General features: G+C 49.0%; 1 protein-coding gene across 1 annotated transcript in view; it reads right to left on the minus strand.

The window, feature by feature from the left end:
- Window positions 1–9,891: 9,891 nt before the first annotated feature.
- The window catches only part of CDH13 (cadherin 13), a 906,077-nt gene continuing 895,647 nt past the window's right edge, over window positions 9,892–20,321 (minus strand). Inside the window, exons 12-14 of the mRNA XM_079116937.1 lie at window positions 17,435–17,668; window positions 14,866–15,084; window positions 9,892–11,011 (exon numbers count right to left, since the gene is read on the minus strand). Of these exons, the coding sequence (XP_078973063.1) occupies window positions 11,004–11,011; window positions 14,866–15,084; window positions 17,435–17,668 (461 nt within the window). The 3' untranslated portion in view covers window positions 9,892–11,003. The remainder of the gene's footprint in view (window positions 11,012–14,865; window positions 15,085–17,434; window positions 17,669–20,321) is intronic.

Genomic DNA, 20,321 nt, shown 5'->3' on the forward strand with positions numbered 1-20,321 from the left:
CGGTGGGAGCGGTAGTCCACGTCACGCGCCGGAAGGGCCTCGAGGCCGGGCGCTTCCGTTCCGAGGCAAGGCCCCGCCCTCCCCACCCGGCGCGCCCCGCCCTTCCGGGCCCGGCCGCCCGGCTGGCCCCGCCCACCGCTCCGCCCGCGGCGGGAAAAGTGGGACACCCGGGATGAGCCGAGCAGTTGGGGAGCGACGCTGGCCCTTCCCCATCCCTGGCCGCAGACGGCTGACCCCCTTCGGTTGCAGGGACGCCTGCCACCCGAAGGACCCTCGTCAACGCCCCGGGCCAGGAGACAGGCCCTGCGCCCGGAGCCCGCGGCCGCTGCCATCCCGACCCGCGGGGCGGGCGTCCTCCCCAGTCGTGGTGGACGCCCTCCCTCTGTTCGTTCCCACGGTGGAACCGAGCCGCGGCCGCTTTACATTCTGGCTCCGTCCCCGCAGGGCGACGCTGCCTGACCTGGGGACTTCAGGGGAAGGTTCTGGTTTGGTAAAGGCGGGTCTGTGGGTTGGGGTGTTGAGGTCCCTGAGTTCCAGCCCTCAGGTGGCCTTGGGACTCATGGTGAAGAGCTGGGAGAGTCCTTCACTGCAGGCTGGCATGGTCCAGCGATCTTCACATCCTTCCTTTGAGGGCTCTTTGGAGTCACCTGCAGTTAGAGTTTGACTGGAGGGAGGCTGCAAGGCCCACCAGCGTCCATAACAAAGCTCGGCCGGGGTTGGCCGCGGTCAATGGGACTCAGCGGTCCTCCCCAGTTATGTCCCCCTGCAGCCTCGCTGATGCCCCTCACCACCTACCCATCACCCCAGCCCTCCCACGCAGATCTGCCTTCCTGTGCTAGGTCTACAAAACTTTTTGTAAGTGGTTGATGGTAACTTGGATCTGGATAGTGCTTTCCTGGAGCTCCTTGAAATAAGCATAACTGTGTGCGCTGGTGCGTGCGTGCGTGTGTGTGTGTGTGTGTGTGTGTTTTACTGAGGATTTAAGCCAGGGATGCTTTATCACTGAGTTATATCCCCAGCCCTTTTTATTTTTTATTTTGAGAGGTCTCTCTAAGTTGCTTAGGGACTTGCTAAATTGCTGAGGCTGGCCTCGAACTTGTGATCCTCCTATCCCAGCTTCCCTAGCCACTGAGATTACAGGTGTGCACCACTGTGCCTGGCAACATACTTGTGTTTTAAATCTCAAAAGACCCCTGTAATATAGTTACCACCATTTTACAATTTTGGAAATTAGACACAGAGGAGCAAATAAACTTGAATGAAGTTATCAGATTAAGGAAATGGAAGATGCTGGTCTTTCTGACTACATCTTTTCCTTTTTCTATCATTCTAAGATTCTCTTGAGTTCTCTGAGTTTAGAGCAGTGTTCCTGTGGGTATCAGGGCCAGATTATTCTTTGTCAGTGGGCAGAGGGTGCTCAGTATCCTATGAATGCCGAGCAGTACTTCTGACCTCTACCCAGTCGATGCTAGTAGCATTTCCTCTGTTCCACCTCAGGCACTGTGAGACATCTCCCAGGGACCCAAGTTTGAGGAATCTGAAGACTGCCTAGAATTCTGTGCACTCACTCTTAAAGAATGGGTTTTATTTTTGCTATGCCATTTTTTGAGAATGTTCCCCTATATTGAGATTGAGGGTTGGTATATTAGTACCCCAGGGCCACTGTAACAAAGTACCCTAAAATAGGTGGCTTAAACAACAGAAATTTATTGTCTTGCAGTTCTGGAGGCCATGGTGTGGAATCCTGCTGAAGGCCAGGTCCGCTCCTGCTGAGGGAAGACCTGTCCACATCTCTCCTGGCTTCTGGTGATGGCCAGCATCCTTGGTGTGCCTTAGCTTGTAGATGTGTCTCTGCTTCTGTCTTCACATGGCCTCTTCCTGTGTGTGTGTCTCTTTCACAGAGCCATTAGACATTTTGGATTAAGGGTCTATCCTAATCCCGCATGACCTCATCTTAACTAATAATATCTGTAATGGCCCTATTTCCAAGTAATGTCATATTCTGAGCTACTGAGGGGAGGACGTGGGCAGGTCTCGTCAGCAGAGAGTCATAGTGGTTGGTAACGTGATACAACCTTAAGGACGTGTGGTAGTACCCACAGTACCCACATGTGTTAGCTTATAGAGTTTCCAAAAAGCTCTAGAGTCATTTAGTGGTACCAAGGCCTAGGAGGGCCTCAGGCTTCTTGCTGATCACTCAGCACCTGGGGCTTCTAGTAAGGTCTGGCCTCTGGCCATGAGCAACGTGAGAACTGGAGTTAGTGGCAGGACCTAGAGTGAGTTAGCCTCTTCGTTCCTTCCTTGCTTCCTTCCTGCTGGTGGGATACTTGAGGTTCTTTTTTCTTTTTTTCTTTTTTTTAAAGCATTGATTGAAATTTGCATAAATAACAAAGGGACTTGACACTTTCAGGACAGGCTTTATTTATGTACTTTTGCACTTAGAAGGCGGCATGCTTTCTCTGTGTGGAGACTAAGACATGTGCATAGCTGCTTTACCCAAAAACGTCCCTGACTTACTGTGGCAGCTGGTGGTGCTCCATGGGGGACTCTCTGTACCTGGCTCCCAGCTCCCCGTTAACAAAACCACTGCAGCCTGAGGCGTTGGCAGTTAACTTCGGTTCTGAGCACCCTCCTGTTTAGCTTTCCTGGTAGTGCCTCAGTGTCTTTATCTCCTCTTAGCATTTCTTTCCTCTTTCTAGATTAACTGCATGTTGTGATTCTCTTTTTCCCTTTTAGCTTGCCTTGGTTTTATGGGGCTTATCAGAGTGCTTTCAGAACAGCTTTTTGGTTCAAGCCAAACCCTTCTCCACACTCTTTTCTTGGGTACCCCCCGGGGAAGGGTGTCCATGTATGTGGCTGCGTGCAACGGGATGTTTTGTGTGTTGGCCTCGGCGGGCAGAGCAGGAGCGATCGCAGCGTAGCAGGGCTTGGAGGAGTTCTGATTTCTTCTCTCCAGTTGCATCTTCAGCTGCTCTGTTGGGTCCTGGTCCTGGTCCTGGGTCCCAGCTTGCTGTTTACCTTGCTGCTTTTCTCTCAGGTGGCCGCAGGCACCCAGGAGAGCCTGCCACTGGCTTTCACGGTAGAAGATCTCATCTTCTGGTGGCCTGGGCGGCTCTGGCTCCTGACACTTTGGTGGCCATTCCAAACCTTTCCAGGTCCCCCAAACCCACTTTTGAGCCCCCTCGCTCTCAGGAGATGATCTTAGCTCCCAAGGAGAAAAATATCTGTGGAGGAAACAGATTCTCAGTCAAAATCCCTTAGTGCCCTCTCTGTCCTGGCACAAGAACTTGTGATAGCACCTAGGTCACTTCAGGCCTTTCTGTCTCAGGAACAAATGTCCTTCCTCACGTGCACGGCTGTGCATTTGTTCAAGGCAGAGTCCTGGGTCCTGGACCTTGCTCTCTCCCACCAACACCAGGAGCTGGCTTCTTTGCCTCATTTCCTCCTTCCCGATGTTCTGTCCTCTCAGCAGATGAAAGTGAAAAAGCAAATGGAAAATCCAACCCTCCCCGCAAGGTGAAGCCCACAGATCCGGGTCCTTCTGGAGCTTCTGCTCCACAGCCAGGGCTCCAGAAAGAGAAGGGCAGGCCACTGGCAGTTCTCCACCTGCCTCCTGACCTTCTCTCGCTGCAATTTTGTTCCATTTGTCACTATTTAAATGATTCTGGATGACACGTGGACTTGACGTCACATAGCGTGAGCTACACAGCATCTCCTTACTCCATGCTCATGACAAACAGAGGGTCTCACAGGACGTTACTGTGTCTTTGAGACCTCTTGAACCCCTATTTATTCATCTTTCCTTTCAATACAGAGTCCCATACCCGTGTCTTGACATAATATCTAGTTTACAGGCAATTGGTCTTTTGTTTCGTTTTTCATTTTATTTATTTTGCTTGCTATCTTAGTGACCAAGTGACATTGGTTTTTCATTCTTAGTGGTAATGTACAATTAAAAAAATAAATTTAAGCAAAATTATACATTTGCACTTATCTAGTTTGAAACTGGAGTTGTGACTTGGCTCGGCTGGCATTTTGAAGTGCAGAGTGAGCGCGGGGTGAGAGGTGGGGCAGGGATATGGCTGAGTCATGAAGACGTCCTCGTGGGATCAAAGCTGCAGAATTTTGCCCTACGAGAAGACCAAGAGTCAGAGGGAAGAGAGTCTGTTTTGCTTTGATGGCACATAGTTCTGTAATTTGAAAAGGGGAGGCACAGGGAAGTGTTGCTGAATGGGTGACGTCTGGTGGCTTCTGGGGGGTATCAAGCTCAGGAAGGACAGCACAGGATTCCTGTGGGTGCTGGGTGCCTGTCGTGTGCAGATCAATCATCCAGGGCAGCCCTGCAAGCAGGAGGAGTGCCAGGGCGGGCACTCACCATCCGCTCATGTAAGCCTTGCCCAACACAGAGGCAGGGCTTGGTCAGAGAAGGCAGTATGGCCACGGTGGATTTAATGTGGAGACACGGTCACCCCATGCCAGACTTCTTGGCTGGGATTCCGAGTGAGAGTCAAGTTTGCTGGATTCTGCGGAGTGTGCCTGGCCGCGCTGGATGTGCCCACTGTGCACCGAAATGGGAGGGGCCTGGGCCTTCGAGCCGTCTATCAAAGGCAGAGAGCCCGTTTTCCTGGGAAGCCGTTGATCAGTGCTGTCCAGGTCATCTTGAATTGCTGCACTGGTGGTTTGGGGTGTTGGTTTAGGCTGCTTATGTTCATTTGAGGCGATTTTCCAAATTAGTGTCTCCATGATTAGCTGCCAAAGAATCGGTTTCCTATTTATTTACCTGAACTAGCAGTCTCCTGGAGACAGACTGCCCAGGAGGAAGGAAGCCAGCCGTGCGAATTCGGGTTCCTTCTGTGCTGCTTGGCTTGCCGGCCCACATTTGCTTAGTCGTTACCACTTTTTTCATGCATGGTGTGTGACAGCAACAGCTTATCATTTTGTTCCTGGTGGCACGTGCAGTGGTGCTGCCGTAGGGTGCAGCAGATCAAGTACCAGAGTGGGTCAGACCCACCACTTAGTAGGTGTGACACCATCAGAGTCTTCATCTATAGAATGGAGGCAGTATCTATTTAATGTCCCATGAATTGTGTCATTACATGCACAATTATGTGTACGTACATTTTATATATATGAATTATATACTTGATGTGTAATGTAATACATACATACGAATATAAATGTGTGAAGTATCTGTGCCACGGGAGGCATTTATTATAAATGAACACTAGCTCGGAATGGTGGTGCACACCTGTAATCCCAGTGACTCAGGAGGCTGAGGCAGGAGGATCACAAGTTCGAGGCCAACCTGAGCAACTTAGCAAGGCCCTAAGCAACTTAGTGAAAGACCCTGTCTCAAAAAACTAAAAAAAGGTTGGAGATGTGGCTTAGTTGCACAGTGTCCCTGGGTTAAATCCCCAGGACGAAAACCTGACCAAACAAACCAAAGTTAAGAATGAACACCTTCCTCTTCTCTTTCTTGTTCAGGATCTCTCCAAGCCTCTTGTTGCCTGTCTGTCATCTGTTTTTCCACGAGAAGGATTTAACTGTTATGAAAGAAGAAAAGGGCTGATTCTCAAGCTGACAGCACCTGACATCGTTGCGGTCCCTAAATGCCATGGGCTAACTGTGCACTGCAGGAAGATGCGTCCCTTTGCTCCGTCCCTTTGCTCCTTCCGGCGTTTGGACCACGCTGTGCTGAAGATGGCCTCAGCCAAGCACACACGATGAAATTCCCTGAGACCCTTCACTTGAATGTTTCACAAACAAGTTACAGATTTATTTGCAATGACACAATACAGCAACTGTCCATTGACAGCCCAGAAACTGTCAAGTTCAGCAACCAGGGGCTGGAAAGGTTGGTGCTGGTGATTGAGTTAAATATTTGAAGAAGATAAATTTTTATCCCTCTTGGGTATTTAAAAATCTCTGGGGCTGGGGAGATAGCTCAGTTGGTAGAGTGCTTGCCTTGCAAGCACAAGGCCCTGGGTTCGATCCCCAGCACTGAAAAAAAAAAAAAAAAAAAAAAAAAAAATCTCTGAAAATTTTTACTTCAGAAGGGATGAATAATGCTTTGCCCTCGGGATGGCACAGACAGGCACTGACAACAGGCTTTGTCATACGGCCCCACCTTCGACCTCTGTAACAGTGCTGCGTGTTATAGATGCAGAGTGACTTTATTATTTTCTAAGGGTTGAGCTTTGGAAAAGCGGAAAACAAAAGTTTTTGACATGCTCGTGCGCTGCTGCAAGCCACGCTCTCCAGGCTTCGGAGCGTCACAGCAAGAATCGCCAGTCCTACTCCAGGGCTATGTCTCACCGTCGCCCCATTGAGCGCTTGACACCGAGCAGGTCTAGCCAAATGGACCAAAGGTGGGGCAAGCTCAGCAGCCCTCTGACGAGGGAGGTGACCATAGGACCGGAGGTTTCTGCTTACTTAACTTGGTGAGTTACTTCTGCTTATAGGTTTTTTTGTTTTTTTTTTCATTTTTGTTTCAGTTGTGGGTGGACATAATACCTTTATTTTATTTTTATGTGGCCCTGAGGATCGAACCTAGGGCCTCACATATACTAAGTGAGCGCTCTACCCCTGAGCCACAACCCCAGCCCGTGTGTTTACTCTTAATTTACAGAGTAAGTTCTTCTCTGTGATCATCATTCGCACACTGCATTCCCACCACCTTCCTCTGTCTCTAAATCTGGCCCATTCTCGTATGCAACACAGTCATAGCCAGAGAATGTCCTCAGTAGCAGCCACCGGAACTCCAGGAAGGGGAACAGGTGGGAGACAGTGAAAGAATTGCTCATTGCTTCACATGAACAATTAGGAAAGCATTTCCCATTCCATCAGGAGAGGTGTCGAGGTGAACAAAAGAAAAGATAGGATGTGTGGTCTCTGTGAGAGGCCATCCCGCTCACTGGATGAGTTGGTCATCGACAGGAAGGATGGCCAGATCTGTCTCCAGGCTCACCTTCCCAGCTGCTACATACGCGCGTATGTACCACTGTCCACTCATACTTAAGGCCCCCACCCCTGGAGAGATTCCCAGGCTACGTTTACAAAACCAGAAAGCTGCTTGGAGACCCTGTTGAAAATGTCTTCCTGAATCGTGTCTGTAACCAAGCACAGTCTGAACTCCTGGAAAGCCCACACCGCCTTCTTGCTCAGCTTTCCCTTGCCTCAGTTGGTTAGAAAGTGGATGGGTACTTGGGGGAACGTGAATTGACTTTTGGCTAATCAAGGTACTGAATTAATCTGGCAGAAACCTCTATGTACTTGCCAACAAGCCACAGAAAGGGGCAGGGATACTTCAGAAATTATGATATCTTGCATGGAAAATTTTTCTAGGGTTCCAGTATTAACTTAGAGTATTGTTAACAGTTTTTGTAGAGCATTATCAGAATTAAAAAACAGCAGGCATTTCCTAGTAGAGTAGCGTTGGTAAGAGGTGCCTGGTAGGAGGAGGTACGGCCCCTTAGCGGGAAGTTGGCCTGGTTGGAGGGCCCCACTGGCTGAGGCTGCAGCTGTTTCCTGGCCTGCACTAGGCCTTGGGTCTGGTTTTGTGGCTGAGGCAGGAGTGGCGCTGTCTATGGTGGGAAGAGCAGGAGCCCTGGAGCCAGGGGGCTGGGTTCTGGTTCTGGTGACCACTTGCCTTTGCAGGCATTTGGCTGTTTGGAGTCTCCTCTTCCTTCTCATTGAAGGTGGGGAGGTGAGGCATCTGCTGGATGTGGCTGTTGTATGGTCAACTGGGCCGACCTAAGCAGGAAGGGCTTTGCAGGGAGAAGCCATGGAACAAACCAGTAAAGTGTCATTATTGTCAATCACTTCTTGGTTCTGTGTCCACACAGCCCTTTTCTCCATCATCTGGACAGCTTGATTGTGGGTGGGTCCAGTGTCCAACACAGACTGGTTAACAGCATTTGAGTTGTCCCATCTCAAATTCAAGACCCAATGTATTTGTTTCGGCTAAAACACAATTTCTTCTATTTTGTAACTTTGATGGTAAATGATTATTCCTTCCTCAGACCATTGAAAAGGACATTTTGAAAGTCCGAGATGAGCTATCATAATTCCTAACAATGTTCTTTAAGAGCCAAAGCCTTGATACCTACCATGAAAATTAGCTGGATTTACTTTGCTGTGATGTTCGGATTTGCTGGCACTGGCCGAGGGAAGCCACAGGTGTATCTGCCTGAAGTGATGCTCATCTGGAGAACTGGCAGCCCTGGAAGTGACTCTTATCAAAATTAGACGACACTTGCACATTCTTATTGAAATAAATGATCCGATATAATTAATCTGTCATATGTAAAATGGAGTGAAATGTAACTTTTGGTCAGCGAGGGTGGTTGATGTGTTCAGAAAGAGAAGTGAGGAAAGTGTGACCATGCCGCAGGGGAAATAAAATCCTCACTCTTGGGCTCACTACCTGGGAAAGGCAGTTTCTTGCTTTTACTTGACTTTAAGAAAATAATGTGGATGTAGAGAAATGCTAGAGAATAACAAAATGCTGCTTTGATTCTACTTGTGCATTTGGTAAACCACATAACATATCCTAGCATGTTGAAATGTCCTGCAATTCAGGAGACAACCACTTGGGCTTCCGAGAGTGGACCTGCTTTTCTCTTCTTTGGGAAGGATTAGAAGGAGCAATGCCATGGGAATATCTCCATCCTGATAAGGAAAAGGTGGGATGAGTTCTACCTATCCATGGGGTATGTGCAGAGTCCACTGCTGTTCTGTGTTCTAACCTTAGTGCCATCGCCTCTGTGGCTGCCAAGTACAGGAGGTCTTGGCCTGGGAGGAAAGCGGAAGTCTTGCCCCTTTTCCTTCTGTATTTCCCCTGGAGATGGCGCAAGTCAGCTGGAGGGTGAACCTTCTGACTGTTAGGTGGTGTGCGGGTCAGGTTGTCTGCCACCTGGCTGTGGGAGAGTGAACATTCTCCCCTGGTCCAGCAGCAGGAGGGCAGTGAGGTGCTCCAGGAGGCAGATGGTCATGCCCGCTAAAGCCAGAGGAGGGAATCTCGTAAGGTGTGAATGTGCAGGCTGGGAGTCCCAGCCCTGTGTGGGGTCATGCACTTGTGGAGAACAGTCATATTGTGTTAAAGGTGTGATGTCCCCTAAGTAAGCACTGGGAATTGTTCAAGAGAAGATCCCCATGTCTTGGGACTACGGACATATCACTGACTGAGCTAAATGTGGTCATCAACTTGAGAATGGTGCCATCTGTGAGTTGCCACCAACTTTCCAGCCATGGTGACATAAGTAAGGTGCCCAAGACCAGGGGTGAGCTGGCGCTTCTGACTTCGCAGACCCATCCCCCAACAGAGAGTACAGGGACCCCAGCAGTCAAAACTGTGAACTTCACCAAAACAAGACCGGCCGTCAGTGATGTTAGACACACACAGAAATCAGAGAAAAGCTACTGCCCAGGAGTTTTAACCACCAATACCCATTTATTTTAATGGAAAAAAATCTCTGCATTCTATATGTTCCAAAAAGATTTACTATTGAAACAAATACAATATATGGAACTCTATCTGCATAATTTCACTACAACAAAGACAACATATGACTTCTACTTCCTACAAAAGGCTAACTGAAAAGCATGGGCAAACATAGATTGCATAAGAAAGCGTGGGTGTGCATGTGCGCATGTGTGGTTAAAACCTTTAGTAAGCAACCGCATTAAAATATGCTAAGACACTTACCTTACCCTAGCTCGTGGCAAGCTCTAAGAAAAAGCCACAGGCTGTCACTAGTTTTATTTGATAGAAAAATTTGGTGTGAGCTCAGATGGTTCGTTTATAGTTTATCCACAAGAAGATAATTGTAGTACAAGCACTAACTTTCCTCTTTTACATGCTCACAGAATAAAAATCAATTACTTCTCATACATAATGAACATCTTTTATTTTCAGGTTTGCAAACGACGGTAGTCAATTCACACAAAAGGGTACTTTTAAAACTACCTGTATTTACTCTATTTTATGCCTGTATATATGAAATAAACGGTGTTTATGTGCATAAATGTATGTCTATACATGTGGGCATATACGTGTATACAAGATGGTACCTGTTGGCCTCTTGGTATGTATGTCTGACTTCCACGATGGCATTTGCAATTGTGCACACACCACGGAGGAGGGTCTCCACCATGACCCAAGCTGCCACAGGAGCCAGTGGGACTAAGGATTCAGGTTGCATACAAATGCATGTTGATGTCCATGAAAGAAGTGGCAGCCCTCTCCTTGGCACTGGATGGCATGGTTTCCTGCTCTGCTCTCACCACCGTGGCTCAGGATCACAGCATTTGGTGGCAGTGGGAATTAGTGGTGGTCTTCACACTAATGAGAAATGACTTCTTCTCTGCCCTGCCTCTCTAGGGACCTGCCCGCTGGTGGTTCAGCATCAGCCTTCAGGCCGAATGGGCTGGTGGAGATGTGGCTTTGGGACAGAGATGACTGCTCCGTGGCCTGTACTTGTGCCAAGGTTTTGACTGAGGCCTTGGAGGGTTTAGCTGACTTAGCTTCTGCCCCTCTGCTTGACCTTTCAAGGAAGAACGGCATATCAAAACTAGGCTTCTCCTGCAGAGTCTCTCTCTATAAATACCGTGTATATACACAGACAGATACGCATACATATACAAATACGCACCCACAGACACAGCTGGATGTGAGGAGCAGTGGCTAGAATGTCAACACGTCAGAAAAAGTAGTCTTTGTTCCTGCTCCCTGAAGGTCAAGTTCTATGTCATGATCTTCAAACACTCAGGGAAAATTCAGAGGTTCCATTAATTAAAGGAGGAAGGAAGATGCTGTCAAAATGGTGAAGTACAGACTAAGTGAAATAGCAAAGAAAATGAAAACCGGGACAATTGAGGCCTAGTTGTGAAGTTCAATAGCTGTAAACGGCAATCTTCAGATTTGGATAGGTTTTTTTTTTTTTTTTTTTCTTTTTCCTGTTGCTATGGAAACTTGGGAGTCAAGCTTCAGATGTCAGGAGTTCTCACAGACCTGAATGGAAAAGGCTCAGAGTTAGGTCGGGGATATCACAACTTAATTCAAAACATTTTAGCTAAACACTGGATAAGTGACTGACAAGCTATAACAAACACTGCACTACCTTGGGGAATTTATTTTTTCTCTCTAGCATGACATTTGAAGACAGAATAATGGTTCTGCTGGTTTATATGTTAAGAAGCTCCACTTGGGGCCAAGGCAGAGCTTATGTTTAGCTTGTGTGAGGCCCCGGGTTCCATCCACAGCATGTGCGCACACACACGTGCACACACGCATGAGCTGAATTTCCTTGAAGACATGAATGATGACTTCAGATGCCAAATCCCTCCTCTGAGACAATGCTCACAATTAGCCTTGTTACCAACCAGCCTAGTCATGCACATTAGCACAGCAGTGCTAAATGCTGAGCAGGTGGACCTGCAGCTTAGAGACTGATGACTGTCCTGGTCACAGAATGGTATGCTCATTCCCTATTACAGTGATAACAAATGGCCACAAATGTAGTGGCTTAAGACAACACAGATATTTTCTTATGCAGCTCTGGAGGTCACGAGTCCAGGATGAGTCTTACAGAGCTAACCGTTAGCCAAGTTTAGCAGGGCGGGTTCCGTCTGGAGGCCCCAGGCAGAGTCTGTCTCCTGGCTTTTCCCAGCTTCTGCAGGTTCCTATGTCCTCCTCCTTCAAAGCCAGCAGTGTAGCTTCTTTTCTCTTCAGCTCTGGCTATTTTCATCATCATGTGGTATATATGACTGACTCCTGTCCCTCTCGGGAGGACTTTGGGATGATATTGGGCTCACCTGACTAACCCAGGCCACCTCCCCATCTTATCACCCTTGGCTTAATCACATCTGCAAAATCTCTTTTATGAGCTAAGGTGAGAGGTTCTCTGGATCCCGGAATTGGCAAGAGGACATCTTTGGAAGTCATTATCAACCAACCTCAGGTGGGCAGCGCTGTGTTCCCAGAGGGAATAAGGCATGGTGTAGCAGAGTTGTGGACTGTGAGAACGTCGCTCAGTGGAAAAGTTCACAGAGGGTGACATGCATGTAGGATGTGTTTAGCAGCCCAGTGCCCCAGTTCCCGCTCCTGGGCACTTTTTTGGGCCCCCTGCGAGGGCTGGCCTAGTGATGGAGCCTGTTGCTCTACCCAGCCTAGCTGTCTGCCGGGAGGAGCTCCTGGAGGATGCCCAGGTCCAGCTTCGGAATGAAGCATTTTCTTCTGCCCCACTCCCTGCAGGCGCTTCCCCGCCCAAGCAATTCCAACAGAGGAGCAGGGACTCCAGCCAGGACTGGGGTTTCTATAAGCTATGAAAACTGTCCTGTCTCCAGGCCTAGTTGTCCAAGCCCTCCAGACCTGGGCTTCTGTCACAGAGTCCTATGCCATCAAGAGAGGGCAGGGGAGGGGATCCTTCAGTCTGTGGGTGGCGTGCACGTGGACGCCGGCCTTTCTCAGCTTCCTGCAATCTGCCAGTCCTGCCTCTGCCCAGAAGGGCCCCCTGGAGATGGCCTCCATTCTGCTACGACTTCTGTGTTTCCATGTGCCACTTAGATTTGCACAAGGTTCGGGTCTCATCCGTAGCCAAGTTGCAAGACAGTTGTAAACTACGGGGCATTTTTGAAGCAGCACATGGGAGGAACGTCGGTGCAGAGGTTCCTTAGGTTGGACACGGTCCTTTTTGTCTTCTAAGTGGTCACAAGCTGTTTGACTTCTCAGGCTGGTGCTCTGCCTCCCATATCTGTTTCCAGAGACCACCTGAGGCTTCTGATGACCTTGGGGTGGATGGCTCTGGGTGTTGGGGTGCCCTGTGCACTGCAGGATGCTCAGCATCGCCCTGGCCTCTGTCCACTAGGTGCCGCTAGCAGCATCCTCCCAGATATGACGGTGAGGAATGTTTCTAGACATTTCCAAGTGTCCCTTAGGGGGCAAATTGGTTAAAAATTAAAACAAATTTTGGACTGAATAAAATCCACTAAATTAGTCTCCAGCCTTTTGTTTTCAAATTAGAGTCTCCAATCCCCGTCTTAAGTCAATTTAGACTATAATGTAAATGATCCTACCTTCTAGCCTTGCTGAGATGATTACACGAGGTAATCTATGTAATTTATGTAAAGCTCTTGCTTGCCTGTGCGTGGCACCTAGAAATCCCTCAAGGGTCAACTATCATCGACCATGTAGTCAGATCACTTTAAAGAACCATGGCTCCTCCGCAAAGCGTGACTGGGGGCCAGCTGCAGGCAGAGGACAGCCTGTTCTGCTCAGGTTCTGAGCTTCTCCAGGCTCTGCCTCTGCCAGTAACACACTTCACAAAAAAAGGGAACAAAATATTAAGGCATTCTGGGGAAATTCTAGAAAAGGCAAAATTATCATTAGAGACAGCAAATCAGTGAGGGCCTGGTAGGTGGAAGGGATTGATAGCAAAGGGAACTATCTCAATTGTGGTATGGCCATGGGATTGTGGACGGTCACCAAAATTCACCAGTGTACCTTAAACTGGATGGATTTTACTGTATGAAAATAATGCCTCAATAAAAAATTAACAAGAAATTTCAGTGGAGTAAAATGAGTTGTCTTTGGCTCTCCACCATCCCCTCAATACAGAGAAATTTGATTTTGGTACTTGTTAAAATGGTTCACAGATCTCCTTTTCTATTCTTGCTATTTCTGATTATTAAGCTAAAAGCAATGGTCAGAAGTTTCTGCACGAGTCTCTTAAGACTACCCGGGTTAGACCACACGGAGCTGTGCTGGAAAACTACAGGTGCAGCCTAGCGAGGAGCCGTCTGCTGCTCTGGGTGGGCACTAGGGGAGGAGCCACACACCCCTCAATGTCATCAGCATGTAATTTACACAACAAAATCGACAGTAACAACACTTTCCGTTTTTTATCACCCTCAATGTCATTAGTTTTATTTCCTTTATTTCTGGATGTCAAAGAAGGACATGCAGATCCTTTGGTTCAGCTCTCAGTTGCAATAAAGCCGTCTACACCACCGTAATAAACACACGTTTCTTCATCTACTTCTATAAAGGAGGGGTCTGATGACCACTCCCGGGCTTCGTCGCTCACTAGCCCAGGGACCTTTCTAGGGGTGGTGTTTTCTTCTCTGAAGGGGATCAAATCACCAGATCAGTGAGGGAAATAGGGAAGAAAGCTGCCTGGCTAGGGCTAGTCTACTTGGATCTGAATCTTATCTGAGGGGAGGAGAGAACCCCACTTCTTCCCACACTGTGTGACAGATGTGGTCTGTGCCTGTGTCCACAGGCATCTTATGGAGGATGCCTTAAAGCAGGCAGTGACTACTACCAGCACCCTTTCTAAAAAGGCCTGAAAAGTGAGTGTTTTTGGCTTTGTAGGCCACCCAGTCTCTCTGGCGTTGGATTATAAATTTTATCTTTCCTCATACCGGCCTCCACTCGTGAATTCTGACGATCATTCTTAGAAAGGGGCAGCGTCTACTTCAACCTTGTAAAGGGCCATTCTGCACGACAGGGAGAGAAGCGGGCCCTGCGGGCCAGTCACCCGCCTGGACACATTTTCATTAGCTCCAGCTGAGTGGCATCTGCAGGGAGTTTTGTGGTGGCCTGGGTTGCAGGCCAGCAGTGACTGACAGCTCTGCAGGCTGGCGGGGCTAAGGCAGCTGCACACATTAGCTGGAGCATTTTACATGCAGAAACTCCCATCATACAGACATAAACCAGAGGCTAATGCTTCCTCTGGGATGAATTGTTTTGGAAAGAGATGTAAGAAAAAAAGAAAAAAAGAAAGAAAAACAAAAAATAAAAACGGGCTCGTGACGGTGGTGACGTTCCTTTCCCCCGGCACGCACACTGGGGTCAGGCCGACTTACACGCGAGACTGAGGAGCGAGAGGAGCAGGATGGAGGCGAGGCCCACGTGCAGGGCCCCCGCGGCGTTGCAGTCCACTTTGGAATTCTTACAGGAACACACTTGTACCCTGAGGTCTGTGATGTTGGTCATGGGTGGTTTCCCCGAATCTGTCACCATGATGGGCAGGTTGTAGTTGGCCTTGTTCAGATTCTGAAGAAGGCTTACCAGGGCGTGTGTATCTGTGAAGACAAGGAGGCCCCGGGGGAGGTAAGACTTCTTCCACAGGAAACAGGTCTGGTGGCCGAACACACCATCAAGATCGATCGACAAGCCTGCGTTTGAAAGCACAGTCGTGGGGCATCCCCACTTAAATTCACTGTTGCCAAATTAAAGTACAAATCCAGTTCCTTGGTGGCAGTAGCTACCTTTCAAATGCCATGTGGCCACAGGTGGCTGGTGGCTCCTCTATGAGACAGTGCCAGGATGGATGCTTCCATTGCTACAGGGTCTACGCCTTGGAGCTGTCATGACCAGGTTTGAGGGGCCACTGTCATGAAAATGATTAAGTACCAAGAACTCCTCCTGGGCATTTATTTCACCTATCCACCCATCTCCGCAGAGATCGCCTTCCACACTTGGAAAGCTCATGGGAAAACCTACCTACCGCTCCAGACCTGAGCAGGACGCCACATGCTGTCATGGAGACGGACACCATAGCCGGGGCTTATCCATCCTTGGCCATGACCCTAGGTGTGGTGAGGACCACACATGGGGACTGGATCTTTGGGTTTCCCCTCTCCTCCCCTAATCCCAGGAGTGTGGGAGGACCTGCCCTGAACACTAGGCCGCACTCAGGAGTGGCCTCCACCTGTCCTGTCCCTGGGCCTGGGGCTCTTCTCCTTTCACTCACGCAGATGATGACTATGATATTTTCCCAAATGGCTCTTTTCTGGTGCCAAATATTCAGAAAAGAAACTGGGGACAACAAAGTCAGTTAGGAGTCTTTCATCTCTGAAATAACTCAGGAGGGTAAACAAGAGAGTGATAACATGAACCAAGGACGATCATCCTCAGCAGGAGGTGACCAAAGTGACGAATGGCAGGCTAACTCTGGGATGTCGAGAAGAGACTCCTGAATGGGAAAATTCCAGCTGGAAAGAACTGGTGATGATTACAGAGTCAGCTACAGCTATAGAAACAAGCAAGTAAAGCCAAACCCTCGAACAAGAGGAGGGCTGTTTTAATTAAAAATAATCAGGGGAACAGAATTCATTCTTTAAAGAGCAATAAAATAGACTAACAGGCAAATAGAATCAATAGCATGAGAGAGGCCCTAATAACATGAGCTATGAGATAGGGCTATAATCACAGATAGGAGGTTTTTTAATAGAAAAGTCTATGCACAGTTTCAAAACATAATGAAATGGGCCATTCTCTGCCCCCTAACAATGCTACCAGTGATGTCAAATGTGGACCCTGACCAGGTCAACAGCAGGGCAAGTTCGTCACGGAAGGACAGCGAATGGAGGATTCATCAGATGTACTCCTGTGTGGTTTCTTTTCTAGAAGGTTCATATTTGCTGAGGAAAGTGGGTGAGGCACTGGAAAAGGGACCCTCCATAATCAATAAGGCAGATGATAGATGATAAATGGGTCAAATGTGGAAAGACTGGGAGAAAGAGCCTTGTGAGTTTCATGAATGAGGAAGAAGGACATGGAGAAGATCCCGGTGACCACAGAAGCCAAGGTGGTGGAGCCAAGCTGGGGGAGGTCTGGGCTGAAGACCTGGCAGGTTCTTGTTCCAGCCCCTCTGTTCTTGGTCTCCTACGAAGGCGGGTGCTCCCTGGAGCCTCTCTCCAGAGTGCTGGGGAAAGTTCACAGTTCTGTGTCTCTGGGACGGGAGACCCTGAGCCAAGAGTCATGTGGGGAGAAGTGGCGGCCCTAGCTTTCGAAGGCTCAAGCCTGGGGTGACTGGCCAGTATTCTGTGCAAGGCAGGTATACAGGGAGAATGTGTGGAGTTCAATAGAACAACACAGAGACAGGGAGAACCCAGAGCCACCGTCTTACAATTGGCCCCTCGGGCAGGGCGGGTTGCAGAGATTATAGATTAGTAAGGGAACGCTGGGGATGGATGGCACAAGAGAGGGCAGGAAGCAGAAGAGAAAACTTGTGTTTTTGCAGATATAAGAAACTCATATTAAGTATTTCTATGGATTGGATTCAATTACTGGAGGGAAACTGTCCAGCTGGGCACAGTGGCACACACCTGTAATCCCAGGGACTCAGGAGGCTGAGGCAGGAGGATCACAAGAATGAGGTCAGCCTCAATGACATAGAGAGACCCTGTCTCAAAATAAAAAAAATAAATAATGAAAGGGCTGGGGTGTAGCTCAGTGCGAGAGAACCCTGGGCTCAATTTCCAGTACAAATAAAAAAAAGGAAGCCAAAGGAAACTGTCCGTATTCTACAATGTGTGAATAACTTAAACCCCGAGAACCCAGAGAGTAGGAGAGGAAGAGTGTTTGGAAAGAGAAGCAGAGAGGCAGCGTTCCAAGCTGCAAGCGAGGGGCAATATTCCAGCGACTCACTGTTGATCTTGGAGATCTTCCAGACTCTGTCGGGGACGGTTGGCTTGTGGATCTCAAACTTGAAAGGATCTGTGTTTGGGTGAAGATCCTTGTCCGATGCTTCCAAAATGACCACGCTGAGGTTCTTGGCATCGTCACAGACCTCGGCCACCGTGGGGTGGATGAAGGGAGCGTTGTCGTTCACGTCTTCCAGGGTTATCAGCAAGGTCCCGGTGCCCGTGGCCGGAGGGTTGCCTGTGGAAGGGGCAAGACGTTAGTAGGCAGTTGGCGAACGGGAGGGTTACCTCCCGGTCCTTCTGCAGCGCACACTTAGTGCATTTTGTAGCCACCATAATTAACAGTTTCAGGAAGGACTAACAATAGATTGCATCTTTTGTATAAAGTGTGTTGGTTTACCATGGTTTTTTAAAATATCCTATTTGAGAACCGTTGATTGAAATTCTTCCGGCTAAATCCTTTGCATCTGGAATGTTGAGTTTTTGACCCAAAAGTCATTTAACACATGAGAGGCCCTGGAAGGGCCACATTTCCCTGCTTCTCAGGTTAGGCGTTTGGTATAGGAAGCCTGGTGCTTGTTACGGTGCGGCAGGGAGGCTGGGCATGCTGGGAGAGGAACTGAGGGTCCTCTGGAGCAGCTGGACCCCCGCTAGAGTGTTAACTACAGAGAGCGACGGTGAAGCCAGGGGCCTTCCCTCTTGGGAGGAAAAGGGTCTCAGGTGGCTGATGGGGCCAATGGGGGCTGGGGCAGCCAAACGTCAGGTCAGGACAGATTTGGAGGGCAGGTCGGTGATGATGAGTAAAATCGCAGGCTGGCTGCTCTGCAGGAGCCCTCGTGAGCTAACCTCTGAGCTTACTTTTAAAGCCTTTCTCCTTTAATGTTTCAGTTAGTTCCTGAACTGTTTTTTCTCTTAGGGTCCCTATTTCAAGACGCCCTTCTAATCACCATTTTTCCCTTAAAGGAAGGATGTTGAATGTTAGTAAGACTCAGCTTGACTCTTAAGTTCACAGGTGCATTAGAGGTTTGCTCTCAGGAAAAACCATTCATCAGTAGTTTCTAATTTCAACTTAGACAAGTTGGAGTCAACTCTAGAGGACACAGCTTCTAAGTGTGACTACTGGGCTCTTTCCTGTAAGGATCCCAGGCCCCCCTAAATTGGTAGCAGTCTACTGTGGTCCCGCCCTCCAACTGTCTGATGGTGAGGGAGCAGACCCGCCCTGTCCTGTTTGTGGCCTTCAGTGTTCCATAAATCACACAGCTACACAGTTCTGTGTCACAGAGTCGGCTTTGTTTAAATGATTTTACCCCCGTAGGCGGGTTAGTGTTCTGAGCACCCCTTGCGATGTTCGTTTGGTGGGGGAATAAACGCGCCTTCAGCTTTGGACGGCTTTATCGGACTGGAACCGTCCTAGGCTGGGGAGCATCTGTGATTCTACCCAGTGGACCTAGACAGGACCGACCCAACTTATGCTTCTTATTTTTACCTGCACTTCCTCAGACTTCCAGCTTAATTTTATCTTGTGTCCACCTAGTTTTTGGAATGCATGGTGAGTTCAGAGATGTTGAGTCACATGGTCAGCCAGGTAGCATGTCTCTGACTGAAGGTAGGGGACAGGACTCAAGCACACAGCAGGCAAATTGAATAGGAACTCTTTAGGTTCAGTCTCTCACTGACACAGACAGTAAAAGGAGTGGACATTGTGGCCTTCATGCAGGTAATGCCCAAAGGGGCCATGGCTACATCCTGGGTTGTGCTGAGGCACAGCGGTTTTGTGGCCTACAGCTGTGTCCTAACGGGGGGCCTGGAGGAACCCGGGAGTGAGGAGAACCTGGAGGACCCCCGGCCCAGGCAGCTGAGGGCCGAGCCCTCCCTTGGTGGCTGTCTGTGCACAACTGTCAGGTGCCATGTGGGTCTGCCCCCCCACAGCAGAGTCTCTTGAAGGGTGGCAAGGGGGGAATGTGGGAAAGGCCAGGTGGGGCAGGAGGAACTTGGTGGTCATGGGAACCTGTGCAGCTTCCCTGGGCTGCACAAAGCCACCAGAGGCTTATTTTAGGAAGGTCGTGGAACAATCTCAGTCACTTTTAGAAAACATAACTATTGATAGGAGGTGTCAGAGGCTGCTGACAGGGCCGTGGCAATGGGGTAAGTGACCTGACGGGGGAAGTGCCTGCGTGCTTAGGTGCTCGACTGGGGCTGCCAGGGGACAAGCAGAGGCCGGTGGAAGTACGTGGGCCCAGATTTGTGCTACAGTCCCTCAAAGCCAACACACTGTGCTGAAGCGTGTAGCTTGGGAGGAGCGGGAGCTGAGTTGGAGGCAGGGAGTCGTCTACACACAGAAACTTGTGAGACCTTCTGGCCAACTAGGTATCCAAGGGGAAAGTGCCGAATGCCCATGGGGTGCAGCCCTGGGAAACCCCAAAGTTTAAAGGCAGATGGTGGTTCTGCAAAAGAGACAGAGGAGATGAACCGTAAGAAGAGGAAACCATCTGGGGTTAGGTGTGGGTAACCCCAGAGGATGAGGAACAAGGGAAGCCACAGGATTCTGCGGGGACTGGTGCTGGAGTCCTGGTGAAACGAGGTTCCTTTCACTGGGGAGGAAACTGCTTTGAGGGAAGCTGAGCGGTGAGTCCTGAGCATCGAGGACAGATGCGCTTTTCTGGGGCTGGCAGAAAATATATATATAAATATATCAACACCCAGAGACGCTTTCAGAGTAAACATTCCAATAAACCCGCTGAACTAGCAATGCAAACGGAATTAGTGATTGGAGGGATGGCCGTTTCTAACGGTGGCATATCAACTTTTGTTAGAGAAAACTCAAAAGAAATGCATAATTACTCTGAAGTTGGTTTTTCACTGTCAGCATTAGTCATTTAGCTAAATTTCTT

This window comes from Sciurus vulgaris (assembly GCF_902686455.1).
Source record: "Sciurus vulgaris genome assembly, chromosome: 17".
Classification (NCBI taxonomy): Eukaryota; Metazoa; Chordata; class Mammalia; order Rodentia; family Sciuridae; genus Sciurus; species Sciurus vulgaris.